We start from the raw sequence: 12,758 nt of genomic DNA on the forward strand, positions 1-12,758 counted from the left end.
ATGTCAGAGCTTAGCAAAACTGGACGACGGGTGTCTGGAGATTGAGAGCGGTTGAGGAATCTTGCATTGTTCACGCTGCAATCCCTGTTGTTGATTTTTTAATATAGACAGTGAACTTTGTCCTATGGCAGGGTCTTCCGTTCTTGCTACAGGGGATTTTCAGGGCCCAGTTCCTCTTGCATGTAAACAGGGAGACTGATAATAGTTAACTTGCCACTATTACAGCAGGGCCAAACCAAAAGTCAAAACCTTGCAGCCTTCACCGTAACTGCTGCAAGTGTGCCCTATTGAAATTGTTTAGATTGCAACAGTAAAAAATGAACAAATCCATAAACTGCCCCTCTGTCATGCGGTGTGGCCAGCAGCATTATGTATTGGTGGGCAGAAAATGAGCACGACAGTAAGGCATTTAACCGCTGTGACCTTTACTCTACGCAGTAATTGGGAGGGGGCGTACCGGGGCCACGGGCTAATGAAGCGGGTAGACGTGCCCGGTGATGCGCCCGCTCTGCGCGGCCTGCAGTAGAGACACTCCGCAGAGCTGCCTGCCAGCGCAGAGAGCAGCAATCAGAAGGCAATGACTCAGGGCCGATAACGAGCTTGTTAGTGACACAGGGACATTCATGCTAAACATATGTCCCCTGGAGACGTAATGAAATTAAAGCAGACCGCTAGCTCGGGCCACAGAGTCCTGACTGGCTGTGAACCGGGAGATCGGGGCTATCCTGAGGAGACAAGCACATGGAGAGCATTGGAGAACAAGGCGTCCAGTATGTGGCGCACTGAATGCAACAAGGCAAACCAAAGCCCAGAACACTGGAGAGTAGACCGCATGCAAGAGTATGAAACTCAGCATGGGGGAGACCCGTCAGCTCAGTAGGTAGCGCACGGAACTTTCAACATGAGGTGCTGTAGTCACGTGAAACTACTCAGAAAAAGAATTTGACACCCTGTACAGCGCTCCACTGCTCTTGAGCTAGGTCCGTGCTTAAAACAATAAACCCTTATTTTTTTAAATGACGATGCACAGTACCGTGCTCACAACCGCTAGGTACCTCACACCATAGAGAAGAGATCACAGAACACAAGGGCATTAAACCCTGACCGCACACCACGGAACTGAGCACTGTAGAGAAGGAATGCCAGAGCCCCAAACCATACAGCATGTAGCGCAACACTGTAAAGCGGGAATGCCAGCACAGTACAGCAGTAAACCCTGACCATACAGCAAGGAACCTAGCACTGTAGAGCAGGAACGCCAGCACCGTACAGCATTAAACTCTGACCGTAAACCAGAGAGCTAAGCACTGTAGAGCAGGAATGCCAGCACAGTACAGCAGTAAACCCTGACCGTACAGCAAGGAACCCAGCACTGTAGAGCAGGAACGCCAGCACCGACAGCATTAAACTCTGACCGTAAACCAGAGAACTAAGCACTGTAGAGCAGGAATGCCAGCACAGTACAGCAGTAAACCCTGACCATACAGCAAGGAACCCAGCACTGTAGAGCAGGAACGCCAGCACCGTACAGCATTAAACTCTGACCGGAAACCAGAGAGCTAAGCACTGTAGAGCAGGAATGCCAGCACAGTACAGCGGTAAACCCTGACCGTACAGCAAGGAACCCAGCACTGTAGAGCAGGAACGCCAGCACCGTACAGCATTAAACTCTGACCGTAAACCAGAGAGCTAAGCACTGTAGAGCAGGAATGCCAGCACAGTACAGCAGTAAACCCTGACCATACAGCAAGGAACCCAGCACTGTAGAGCACGAACGCCAGTATTGTACATCATTAAACTCTGACCGTAAACCAGAGAACTAAGCACTGTAGAGCAGGAACGCCAGTACAGTACAGCAGTAAACCCTGACCATACAGCAAGGAACCCAGCACTGTAGAGCACGAACGCCAGTACTGTACATCATTAAACTCTGACCGTAAACCAGAGAACTAAGCACTGTAGAGCAAAAATGCCAGAACAGTGAAGCGGTATTACCCGAATCGCTCGAATTCAATTGAAAAGGCATTAAAACCTAGACCATACATCAGGGAACTGAGCACTGTAGAGCAGGAACGCCAGCACAGTACAGCACCAATTCCAGACTATACAGCAGGTACCCAGCACTGTAGACCAGGAACGCCAGCACAGTACAACAGTAAACCCAGACCATAAACCAGGGAACTGAGCACTGTAGAGAAGGAACGCCAGCATCGTACAGAATTAAAAGCAGACTGTATAGAGGGGAATCCAACACAGTAAAGTAGGAAAGTCAGCACAGTGGAACAACAATTCCCTAACCATACATTAGTGAACCCAGAACTACAGATCAGGAACACCAGTAAAATGGAGCACAGAGTCCCATGCCATTAGACAAAGAACACAGCACCATAGAGCAGTATCTTAGGCAAAGCCGAGTACCTGGTCCCAGACTGTACAAAACAGAGCTGAGGATTCGTTGGGCAGGGACCCCAGCAAATGCAGCACAAAACCCTCTATGATGGAGCCTGGAACCCAGCATGCAGTGCACTGGGTAGCACAGTGAAAGAGAGGACAATTTACAGAAGATAACTCAACCCACATGAAACGCAATATGCATACGCGCAAAATTCTATATGATGTAGTGGGGAATAGAGCAACAAAGACCATGCAAAGGAGCTACTTAGAGCGGGGAACTCAGTAGAGCGGAACATTAAATCCCAGTACGGGAAATGAAACAAATAAATAATCCAGTATGGCACCCGGCACAATGTAGCACAGAACCCAAACCGGCAGAGCACAGAAATGTCAAAGGTAATATGCACACTTATACAACTTGAATGTGAAGACTCTGCAAGGAAATGATAAACAGAATGTGCATTACAAATCATCGTACAGATCAAAGTACATCTGGTGAAAGGACAACACTTCATGTAGATTGCCATGACTCAAAAGAGAATCTTCCTTCTGCATGTAACCTTGAAAATGCCAACTTAGTTTGAACTCTGAAAGGGATGTTTGTGCAAGTCTCAGCTTTCTTGAAAGCAGGAAAGCACAGATCTGTTCCCTGTCACTTCATATGTTTAGAATCCCCTGAAACCTGCAGCAGGGACAATGATTTTTTAAATGAGGGCAACATTGTTTAAAGTTCTGTCCTGTTTTACACACGACTCTGCCTCTGGCTTATACAAAAGAACTAAAACATCTGAATGTTATACGATGTAATTTGCGCCTGCTCTTTTCTTCTTGAATTCACACATTCTTTTTTCTTGTGTTCTCTGTGCTTCTTTTCCCTTTCTTTTGCACGTTTGCGCTTTCTTTGCACCTTCCTCTTTCCCACTCTTTCTTTTGCTCTCTCCATTTCTCTTTTTCCTCTTTTTTTCTTTTGCTCTTTTTTCAGACATTCTTTTGCTCTTTCACTATTTATTTTGCGTGTCTGCTCTTTCTTTTGCACTGTCACATTTCCAACCTGACCACCTCAAAAATTCTGGCCCACTTTGAGAAGGCTTTATGGTTGAAACAAATTGAAAATTCTCCTATTTGTTTACAAATATGTAAACTTATATATTGTTTTATACGGGGATTTTCATGGCTTTAGCTCTTAGACATATAGAGCAGCATTCTTAGTTCTCATTAAATAAGTCCCTATGGAATCCGTCAGTTTCAAACAGGTGCTAAAGGCCGGCAGATTCCATAGAAATCCATTGCTTTTCCGCTACCAAGAAAACGTGACGCTGGCAATCATTTGATAGGCTATGGGTTAGAGGAAGCAAAAATGGAAATTCTGGCCAGTGGGTCTGAAGCATTCAAATAAACTGGAGCGGTATCTAATGCGTAAAAGCAAGCATGATAGGTTTATTCATATTTTTACGGATTAGTTACCAAGGCAGGGGATTCAAAATTGACACCCCATGTCTTATTTTTATAACACATATTGGCCTTTGAATTAATAAACACAGTGAGATAACAAGGCAAGAAGGCTTGTTTCTAGAGGGTTCCAGCTCTAGTCAGCGACGGATAGCTCAGTGTGTGACTGTGGATGTGCCGCTGCCTTCCCAAGGGTGTCAACGTACCTGGTTATTGTGTGGCATCCCATAGAGCGCCTCAACAAGGTCAGCTGCTCGCTTCAACAGGACTTCCTGTGGAGGGGGGAAAAAAACAAAGCCGGGTGAACCTAGCGCTCCTTTGCAACATGGTGCAAACAACACAAGGCGCAACAGCACGCCTACTTAATGTGAGACACTGTGGGGATGTGCAAATACTTTGGCTGCAGAATAAACCAATTCAAATTTGTATTATCATCAAATTGAGAACATGAGAGATTTATTTCCTGGCAAGGTTTACACATCGTCCTCTCTTAGAAGGGAGTCGACTACACTTCACCTGACAGGGGAACCGAATATGTAACCCACTTCCCCTACTCCTTTTTGGGATCATCCTGGCATCTTGTATTGTAAACCCCCCACTTCCCAGCCTTACAGAAAGAGGTAGGGATTGACATGTCTCAGTGATCACAAGACTCCTGGAATCCTCCAGGAACCGGTCAGTGTAAGGCTTTCAAGACACCAAGACCAAGACAGCTGAGCGTGGGATGTTTTCCAGGAATCCAAAAAGGAGGGCCCTGAAAGGGCATCTCCGCGCAACTGCGAAGGAGGATCAGGTAGGCCTTTCCCCCAACTGGCTGCAGATGCTTCTTAAGGTTCACCCCGGACCCTTCTCTGAGAGCTCAGATTGCGCTTGACCATAGGGGACACGTCCCTTCACTGGGACGATGTGCGTGGGCACCTGGAGGGGCCAGTGCTGCTCCTCAGTCAGTAGTAGGGCTTGGACTGGTCGTAGGGTTATCCAACTCCAAGCCTCGAGGACTTGATTCATGTCGGGTTTACAGGATACCCTTCAATAGTCATAAGATATATTTGCATACAATGATTCTAAATATATGCAAATGTTTCCTCATGAATATTAATTAGGATGTCATGAAATCCAGTCAGGATCCCAGCCCTCGAGGCCTGGCATTAGACACCCTGTAGTGTGATCAAGTTTTTCTGTGCTATGACCAACTGGGATGTGTTTCACACTTACTCTTGGTATGGACTCTTGGGTTCTATAAGGAGTGATGAATTGAAGAGCAAAGCCAAACTATGCACTATGCTGATGACTAATGGGGGGAATAGGATACTCTGCAGCGACTCCCCAGTGCCTGACTCAACATGGCATCAGGAGACGGTATTGACTGCCTTCCACCCAAGTGTGCATTATCCAGCCAGCCTATAGTCCACCATGTCACACAGACAATGCAAGGTCAGGCAAACCCTAGTATGCTCACTTCTTGAACAATGAAAAGGGTCAATAGGGAGTGGTGGGTGGGGTCTACTTGGTGGGACCTAGATAGCTACCACGGAGAGCAATAGCTTGGCATAAAATCATTGAAGATTAAAGTGGCCAGTGCCTTGTTCATGGCGCGATACCCCGATAAGGGACCACAGTTGCTGAGTAGTACCTAAATTAGTTTGGCGACTGCTTTGTTCCTTTTGCCCAGCCTATGTCCTAAAAGCCCTTTTATAATCTGAAATACTTCTTGGCATCTCTCCCGCCTTCTCGCTTACTGCTATACCCGTCCCTCACTTTCCACGACTTCCTCTTAAGCAGTAACCCTCTCTCCCACTCAAGAAGCTTCTCCTGCCATGGCAGTAGCTCTGCCCGTCACCGCCACCCTCCCTCTGTGCCATCCCCCCCGCCTTTATGCCTCATATTCTGACGGTACCTGCCTACTACCCCTCCTCGAACTATGGCAGAAACCTCTTTCCTCCAATCTCTTCCATGCCTCTCTCTCCTCCGTTCTCTCTTCTCCACCCCTGGCAAGGGCCCATCCGCCCACCCCCTTTGCGCCATACTGCGCCGCGCACGGCCCTATCCATATTCAAGGAACAGCAGGACGGACAATCAGAATCTGCTCATTTCTACCTTCGTGCACTCCGCAGGTTCATTAGAGGAGCTTTAATTAGTGCGCATCAGTTCATTAGCCCATGCAGATTATTTATTTATTTCATCTTGCCATCCACCGCTCTGCGAAGATGCCGCTGAATTAAAGTTAATGGGAGCGGCTAGGCCTAGGGAGAAGGTAGCGGGTAGCTGCCTATTCATCGATTCCTTTTCACGCTTAGGTTATCTGGCTAGCAGGGATATCAGCTGGGTCAATATCCAGGTTCCCTGTTTAACCAAACAAGTCTATCCTGAGAACCCCAATCTCTGACCTGATCATATTGGTAGAGCTTTGAAACAGAGGCACTCCCGTGCCTCACTACTTTATTTAAACATTGAACCTATCAGCAGTTGAATTGAATGGAATTCATATTTTATTTATATCATGCTCGTACACAAGCGTTTCAGAGCACGAGTTGGACCCTCGGTAATAGCAACATAAATGGAGAAACATCTTAATTGCCCCAAAAAAACTTGCCTCTGGGGGGAGATATTTTACAATGAATCTCTCAAACAGGGTTTTCTTTTCAGATCCCACCTGCGTTTTTCTCTACAATTTGTATTTGTCCGGTTTACCTTGATCTTCAATTCATTAAAGACACTAGATATTTTTTAAGGTTTGAGAAATTAAGTTTTAATCTTTTATGACACGGTTATTGTTTTGTCAGCCGACACGTGTTTCGACCCCTACAGGTCTTTATCAAGGCTGAGAGTATTAAACATTACCATTTGTGCAGTGAAATTCACAGAATTAGGGACATTGGTGATCATAATTGATATTGCATGCTTATACCAAATAAAGGAGATCCAACTATTATTCGTGCAACATAGAATGTTCATCATTTGGTGACAGCTGGACATACATACAGGCAGAGGATGGGTAGGAAGAAGGGAGAAATCGAGGAGGTTGGTTAAGCGTTAGTATCTGAGTAGGAGTCAATATTGCTGATCAAAGGGATTAGCCTTACGTATGGGCTCTGGGATATACGATTCAATTGCCATTTCTTACTGAATGGTCCTTAGTTTGTTTCTACGTTTGTGGATTGCGGTTGGCTCAGTTTCCTATCGTCTTCCGCGGGTGAGTACCGACAAAAGCAGGTGAGTTGAGAGCTATGCACCTGCTGCTGGCACTGTTTGAGTGGACGCTTGCTTGAAGCAGTCGGCTCCACAAGGTGTGAATGGGAGATTTCACATTGCACTCTGTCAGCAACTCCCCTCTCCTGATACTCATTATGTTGGCACATCTGAGTCTCCTCCTTCTGCTGATACTCATTATGTGGGTACCTCTGAGTCTACACCGTCGCCTAGTATTCACTGAGTGGGCATCTCTGAGTCTTCACCTTCTCCGGATACTCACTGAGTGTGCATCTCTGAGTCTTCACCTTCTCCGGATACTCACTGAGTGTGCATCTCTGAGTCTACACCGTCGCCTAGTATTCACTGAGTGGGCATCTCTGAGTCTTCACCTTCTCCGGATACTCATTGATTGGGCACCTCCGAGTCTACACTGTCTCCTGGTACTCATTGATTGGGCATCTCTGAGTCTTCACCTTCTCCTGATACTCACTGAGTGTGCATCTCTGAGTCTTCACCTTCTCCGGATACTCACTGAGTGTGCATCTCTGAGTCTTCACCTTCTGCTGATACTCATTATGTGGGCACCTCTGAGTCTACACCGTCGCCTAGTATTCACTGAGTGAGCATCTCTGAGTCTTCACCTTCTCCGGATACTCACTGAGTGTGCATCTCTGAGTCTTCACCTTCTCCGGATACTCACTGAGTGTGCATCTCTGAGTCTTCACCTTCTGCTGATACTCATTGAGTGGGCATCTCTGAGTCTTCACCTTCTCCGAATACTCACTGAGTGAGCATCTCTGAGCCTTCATCTTCTCCTGATACTCATTGATTGGGCACCTCCGAGTCTACACTGTCTCCTGGTACTCCTTTTGTGGGCACCTCCGAGTCTACACTGTCTCCTGGTACTCCTTTTGTGGGCACCTCCGAGTCTACACTGTCTCCTGGTACTCCTTTTGTGGGCATCTCTGAGTCTTCACCTTCTGCTGATACTCATTGAGTGGGCACCTCTGAGTCTACACCGTCTCCTGGTACTCATTGATTGGGCACCTCTGAGTCTTCACCTTCTACTGATACTCACTGAGTGGGCATCTCTGAGTCTACACTGTCTCCTGGTACTCCTTTTGTGGGCATCTCTGAGTCTTCACCTTCTACTGATACCCATTGAGTGGGCACCTCTGAGTCTACACCGTCTCCTGTTACTCATTGATTGGGCACCTCTGAGTCTCCACCTTCTACTGATACTCATTGAGTGGGCACCTCTGAGTCTACACCGTCTCCTGGTACTCATTGATTGGGCACCTCTGAGTCTTCACCTTCTACTGATACTCATTGAGTGGGCACCTCTGAGTCTACACCGTCTCCTGGTACACATTGATTGGGCACCTCTGAGTCTTCACCTTCTACTGATACTCATTGAGTGGGCACCTCTGAGTCTACACCGTCCCCTGGTACTCATTGAGTGGACATCTCTGAGTCTTCACCTTTTCCTGATACTCATTGAGTGGGCACCTTTGAGTTTGCACTGTCTCCTGATACTTATTGTGTGGGCATCTCTGAGTCTTTCGGCACTCACCGCCAGGGGCGCCGAGTACGCGGGTGCTCCGGGGCCCGGGCACCCCCCGTCAGAATGAAGTCGGGCTGAGCCCCCCTCGTTCCCTCGGGCAGGAGAGAAGAGACGCAGTACGGATGGCCCTTTGTTCCATCCATTCCATACTGTGTCTCTCTCTAGCGGCCCGGGTGAGAGCCGGGTAAAAAACGATGTTTAATAATTGAGGGACGGATGCAAAGCAAGAGGCTCTTGTTTTGCATCTGTCCCTCAATTTCTAAAAATCATTTTGGTTTGGGTGTACTTCTACATCTGAGCACGGATGTAGAGGTACACCCAACCCAAAACGATTTTTAGAAATGGAGGCACAGATGAAAAGCAAGTCTGTCCATCCATTTCTAAAAATCTTTTTGGGTTGGATGTATTTGTACATCTGTGCACCCCTATTGCATTGCATCTGCGAAGGGAGGTGCAGGGAGAGGGCAAATGAGACTGTTTGCATGTCTCTGAGTGTGTACCTGGTAGGGTGAATGCTTTGCTATGGGCGGGGAACGGAGACGTTGAGGGAGGTAACTCCCCTGAATTCTAAGGAAGGTAACCGCGTGGAAGAGGGTGGCAGTGTGTGGTGAGGTGGGATCACCTTCTTGTGGCGGGATTAGCGGGATGGGGGGGCAGTAGAATGTGATAATTCAGCCTTTTGAAGACCACAAGAAATAAATCAGTCTTTTTTTTATTTGTTCTTCAAAATGCAGAATTATCACATAGAACCCAGTATGGACCTTGCCATACTGTTGACCTTGTGCAGTGTAATAGCATTCAATGGGACAGTAATTGTAGGGCCTGATGGTGCAGAGCTAATGGGCTTCTATATTTTTAAAGCGACAGTAACAGCACTTCTCAGCAGGGCTGTGTAATCTATTTTTTACTAGATCTGCCATATTTGAAATGGGGCAATGCTGGTACTCCTCAGTTAGCTCGCTAAACAGGGCTTCTATAATTGTAATACTATGCTTTTGTTGAGGCAATGCTAGTTCATCTTAGTGGGGCTGCTGTACTTTTGATGAGACAACATCAGCACTTCTCAGTTGAGCTGCTACACTTATTGACAAGGCCCCAGCACTTCGCAGCAGATTTATTTTTATTGGTTATTTATAATGTGCGTAATAATACCCAGAGGTTTCTAAGCGCGGACTGAGAGAACAAACCTGTGTTGCTCCATGTCGTCTTGCTTACAAGGCGAGCATGTTGCCCCTGAGCTATCCTCCCCAGACTCTGTAGACCTGAAGTACATTTAATGATACAGAACCAGAGCTATTGAGCAAGTCGAACATCATCTTCATCATCATCAGAATAACTCAACACTGTTGTGGTTATACAAGAGCTAATATATTTAAAGGGATGGAATGTTGCAGCGCTATTCAATAACCCAAAGTGCTTAAGCATAGTTAATGTGAAAATACTACACTTCTCACCGTTGGGACAGTACTGCCACTTCTCACAGAGGCTTCTACACCTTTTATGGGGCAGCACTGATCCAGCCTACTGGACAGCATCACTTTTAATGACACTTCTCAATAGGGCTGCTATACTTCAATAGGAAATGCCAACACTACCCCCCAGGGAATTGCATACTCTTGATGCCACCGAAGCAGCACTTCCACCCACCACAGCTGCTTTATTTTTAACGGCACGGTGTGTGTACTTCTCAGCCACTCTGCTTTACATTTAAACAGATCGAAATGTAATTTCTCAGCAGGACTGCAACACTATAGCATTGTGTTCTGTATGTTGAGTGCTTCTTCACCACCAATGTGGATTCATGGCTCTCTCCCAGTGTCTAAATAGTAGATCTGGCAACATTCAATTGGCAACAGGCATGTCCCGAGCTGCCTGCTGTCCATAAGCTGCCGCTCAGGATGTTGAGAGCCGTGATGGGGCAAGGGATAGAAGGCTCGAGCCTGTAGGATAGCAGAATCAGCAGGGTCTTAAAACCTGCTCACTCATTCTGCAGTGAGGGGCCATGGGGCAACATGAGCCTGATCCCACATACAGGTGGTTGTTACCCCTTTATCTCTCCTGAATGAAAGAATGAGTTCTCTCACACACACGTTATCACCCCTGCACATACATTGAATGAATATGGTATGGATCTATAGATTGAATTCTCACTCCAGTTTTCTCAGAGTGTTTTAACAGAAATATAATTGTCTTCTGGGATACTGACTCCATTAATATACATGGGGTCACTGAGATGACGTTCAGTTGTGAGATTACCAGCAACGGGTATACTCTGCTCCAAGGAGTGAGGTGCCGACTCAATATATCACACTGTTTATAGGTGTGAGACCCATCCTGAATGCTTGCCCAAAGAGCCTTGGACAGAGTTTCACACTGAAGAAGTGAGCATGTGATCCGGGGTCTGCAGCCCACACACAGGCAGGGGATTCCCATGCACCCACTTGCGAGATTTGCACCAAATTATTGAGATTGTGCTCCAAGGTATGAGGCACACGCAAAGTCTTTGCTCTGACGTTTGACACACTCACAGGATGGGCTGGCATTTCGTTCTCCCATCCTAGTTGTGTTGCTCTGCCTTTTGAGGGCTACTACAACCTGGATGATTATAGAGGGGAGGAGTAGGGGCAGTGATGGCCTACAGGAATGCAACTCGAAGGCGTAAATCTCCTTCTTACTTGACTTTGGTATATGCAGTACATGCTAGCCAATGTTTCCACTGTGCTGCGCTGCGCGCGCCACCACCCCCCGCGCGCCTTTACACCAAGTTGGCGACTAAGTGCGAATGCAGACATATAACTGCTGGTGATGTCACTTCCTATATTTGGGCCCCTTCCGAAAACTCATAAATCAGCTCCCCTGCTCACCACGAGCCGGGCGCTGTGTTGGTAACGCAATGGCCGTAGTCTCATGACGTGCGTGTGTCTTTGAGGAGTGGGATGGCTCGGTCAAGTCCATCCTTTCACACACGCCCCGGATCATGGAACCCCGCGCCCTCCCACTCCCCTTCCCTCCAGCTAAAGGTCAAGCTCTCGGCTGGTGCAGCTGCCCACTGATGTGAGACCCTTCTGCCAGCAGGCGCAGGCAGGATATTGACTTTCTGTCTTGGGGTGGGGGGCTCTGAGCTCATTATGGGAGCAGCCCCAGTCCCCCCCCCCCCACATGACTGGCAGAGATCCGTCAGCGGAGACAGGCGGGAGGACCCCCAGGCTGCAGCCAGGTAGCCCCCTCGGCAGTGACCCGGGATGTGCGTCAGGGGCTGGCGCTATTGAATTGCTGTCACGTTAAGTGCCGGCAATCGCAGATGTGTCCTGGGCGATCAATATCCTAACACAGCACATGCCTGCTGCTGCTGCCCGCTCCCTGGCACGGGCCTTTATTCAGATGTATTTCCAGTTACGGTGAAATCATAGCTCTTCCTACCCGCCCCCACCCCGGCTGACACTGACATGATCCGGGAAGGGAGGGGGCCTGGCTGCTGTGAACTCCTAGTAGGTGCCACACAGCTCTGAAGGATGCCCAGCCCTGCCATACATAACAGAGGCTACCGCGGAAATGGAGGCCGACCCCAGACTTCCGGGCACTTTCATGCCCCAATTGTTTAATAAAAACTGCTCAGTTTAAAACACATGTTCAAAGCATTTTGGTGACTAATAATTTAGAGGGCAAAGGTATGTTCATTTCCCTCGATGCCTCAGTATTTCTATAAATAAGCCCCAAACCACATTTCTGCCGCACTGCTGGGACATGTGTGTGTTCGGGATAGAAATGTATGCTAAGTTATTGGGTTTCAGGCAGAGAAACGAGGTATTATTGTCTCCTGACGCTTAATATAATCCAGAGATATTTAAAATACACAGATTGAAAAAATTATGGTATTTGAAATTTAAAAAAGCAAATAAAAATGGCCGCCATAAAAAAAAGAAATGGGAGTTCTTAAAAGACACCCTGTTGTACTTTCATGATGGCAAACATTCCTGGAAGTGGGTACGGCTTGGAAGGAGGGTCGAAAAAGCGAGGAGGGGGGGGGGGAGTGGGCAGGTTGTCGCATTTCAAAATGCGTTATTAAATTGTGATAGAAAAAGGCGAGGGCAGAATGCAGGACAGAATGCAGGCTCGTGCCAGTAAATGTTAGGTTATGCATACCAATCTACTGCTCGCC

General features: G+C 47.4%; 1 protein-coding gene across 4 annotated transcripts in view; it reads right to left on the reverse strand.

Moving 5' to 3' along the window:
• LOC138516922 (transcription factor COE3-like) overlaps nt 1-12,758 on the reverse strand; it is a 550,133-nt gene that overhangs the window by 51,228 nt on the left and 486,147 nt on the right. For all 4 annotated transcript variants that reach the window (XM_069632382.1, XM_069632383.1, XM_069632384.1 and 1 more), the window contains exon 12: nt 4,050-4,115. In XM_069632382.1, the coding sequence (XP_069488483.1) occupies nt 4,050-4,115 (66 nt within the window). The remainder of the gene's footprint in view (nt 1-4,049; nt 4,116-12,758) is intronic.

This window comes from Ambystoma mexicanum, chromosome 6q (assembly GCF_040938575.1).
Source record: "Ambystoma mexicanum isolate Mex_15411 chromosome 6q, UKY_AmexF1_1, whole genome shotgun sequence".
In the NCBI taxonomy this organism is placed as follows: domain Eukaryota; kingdom Metazoa; phylum Chordata; class Amphibia; order Caudata; family Ambystomatidae; genus Ambystoma; species Ambystoma mexicanum.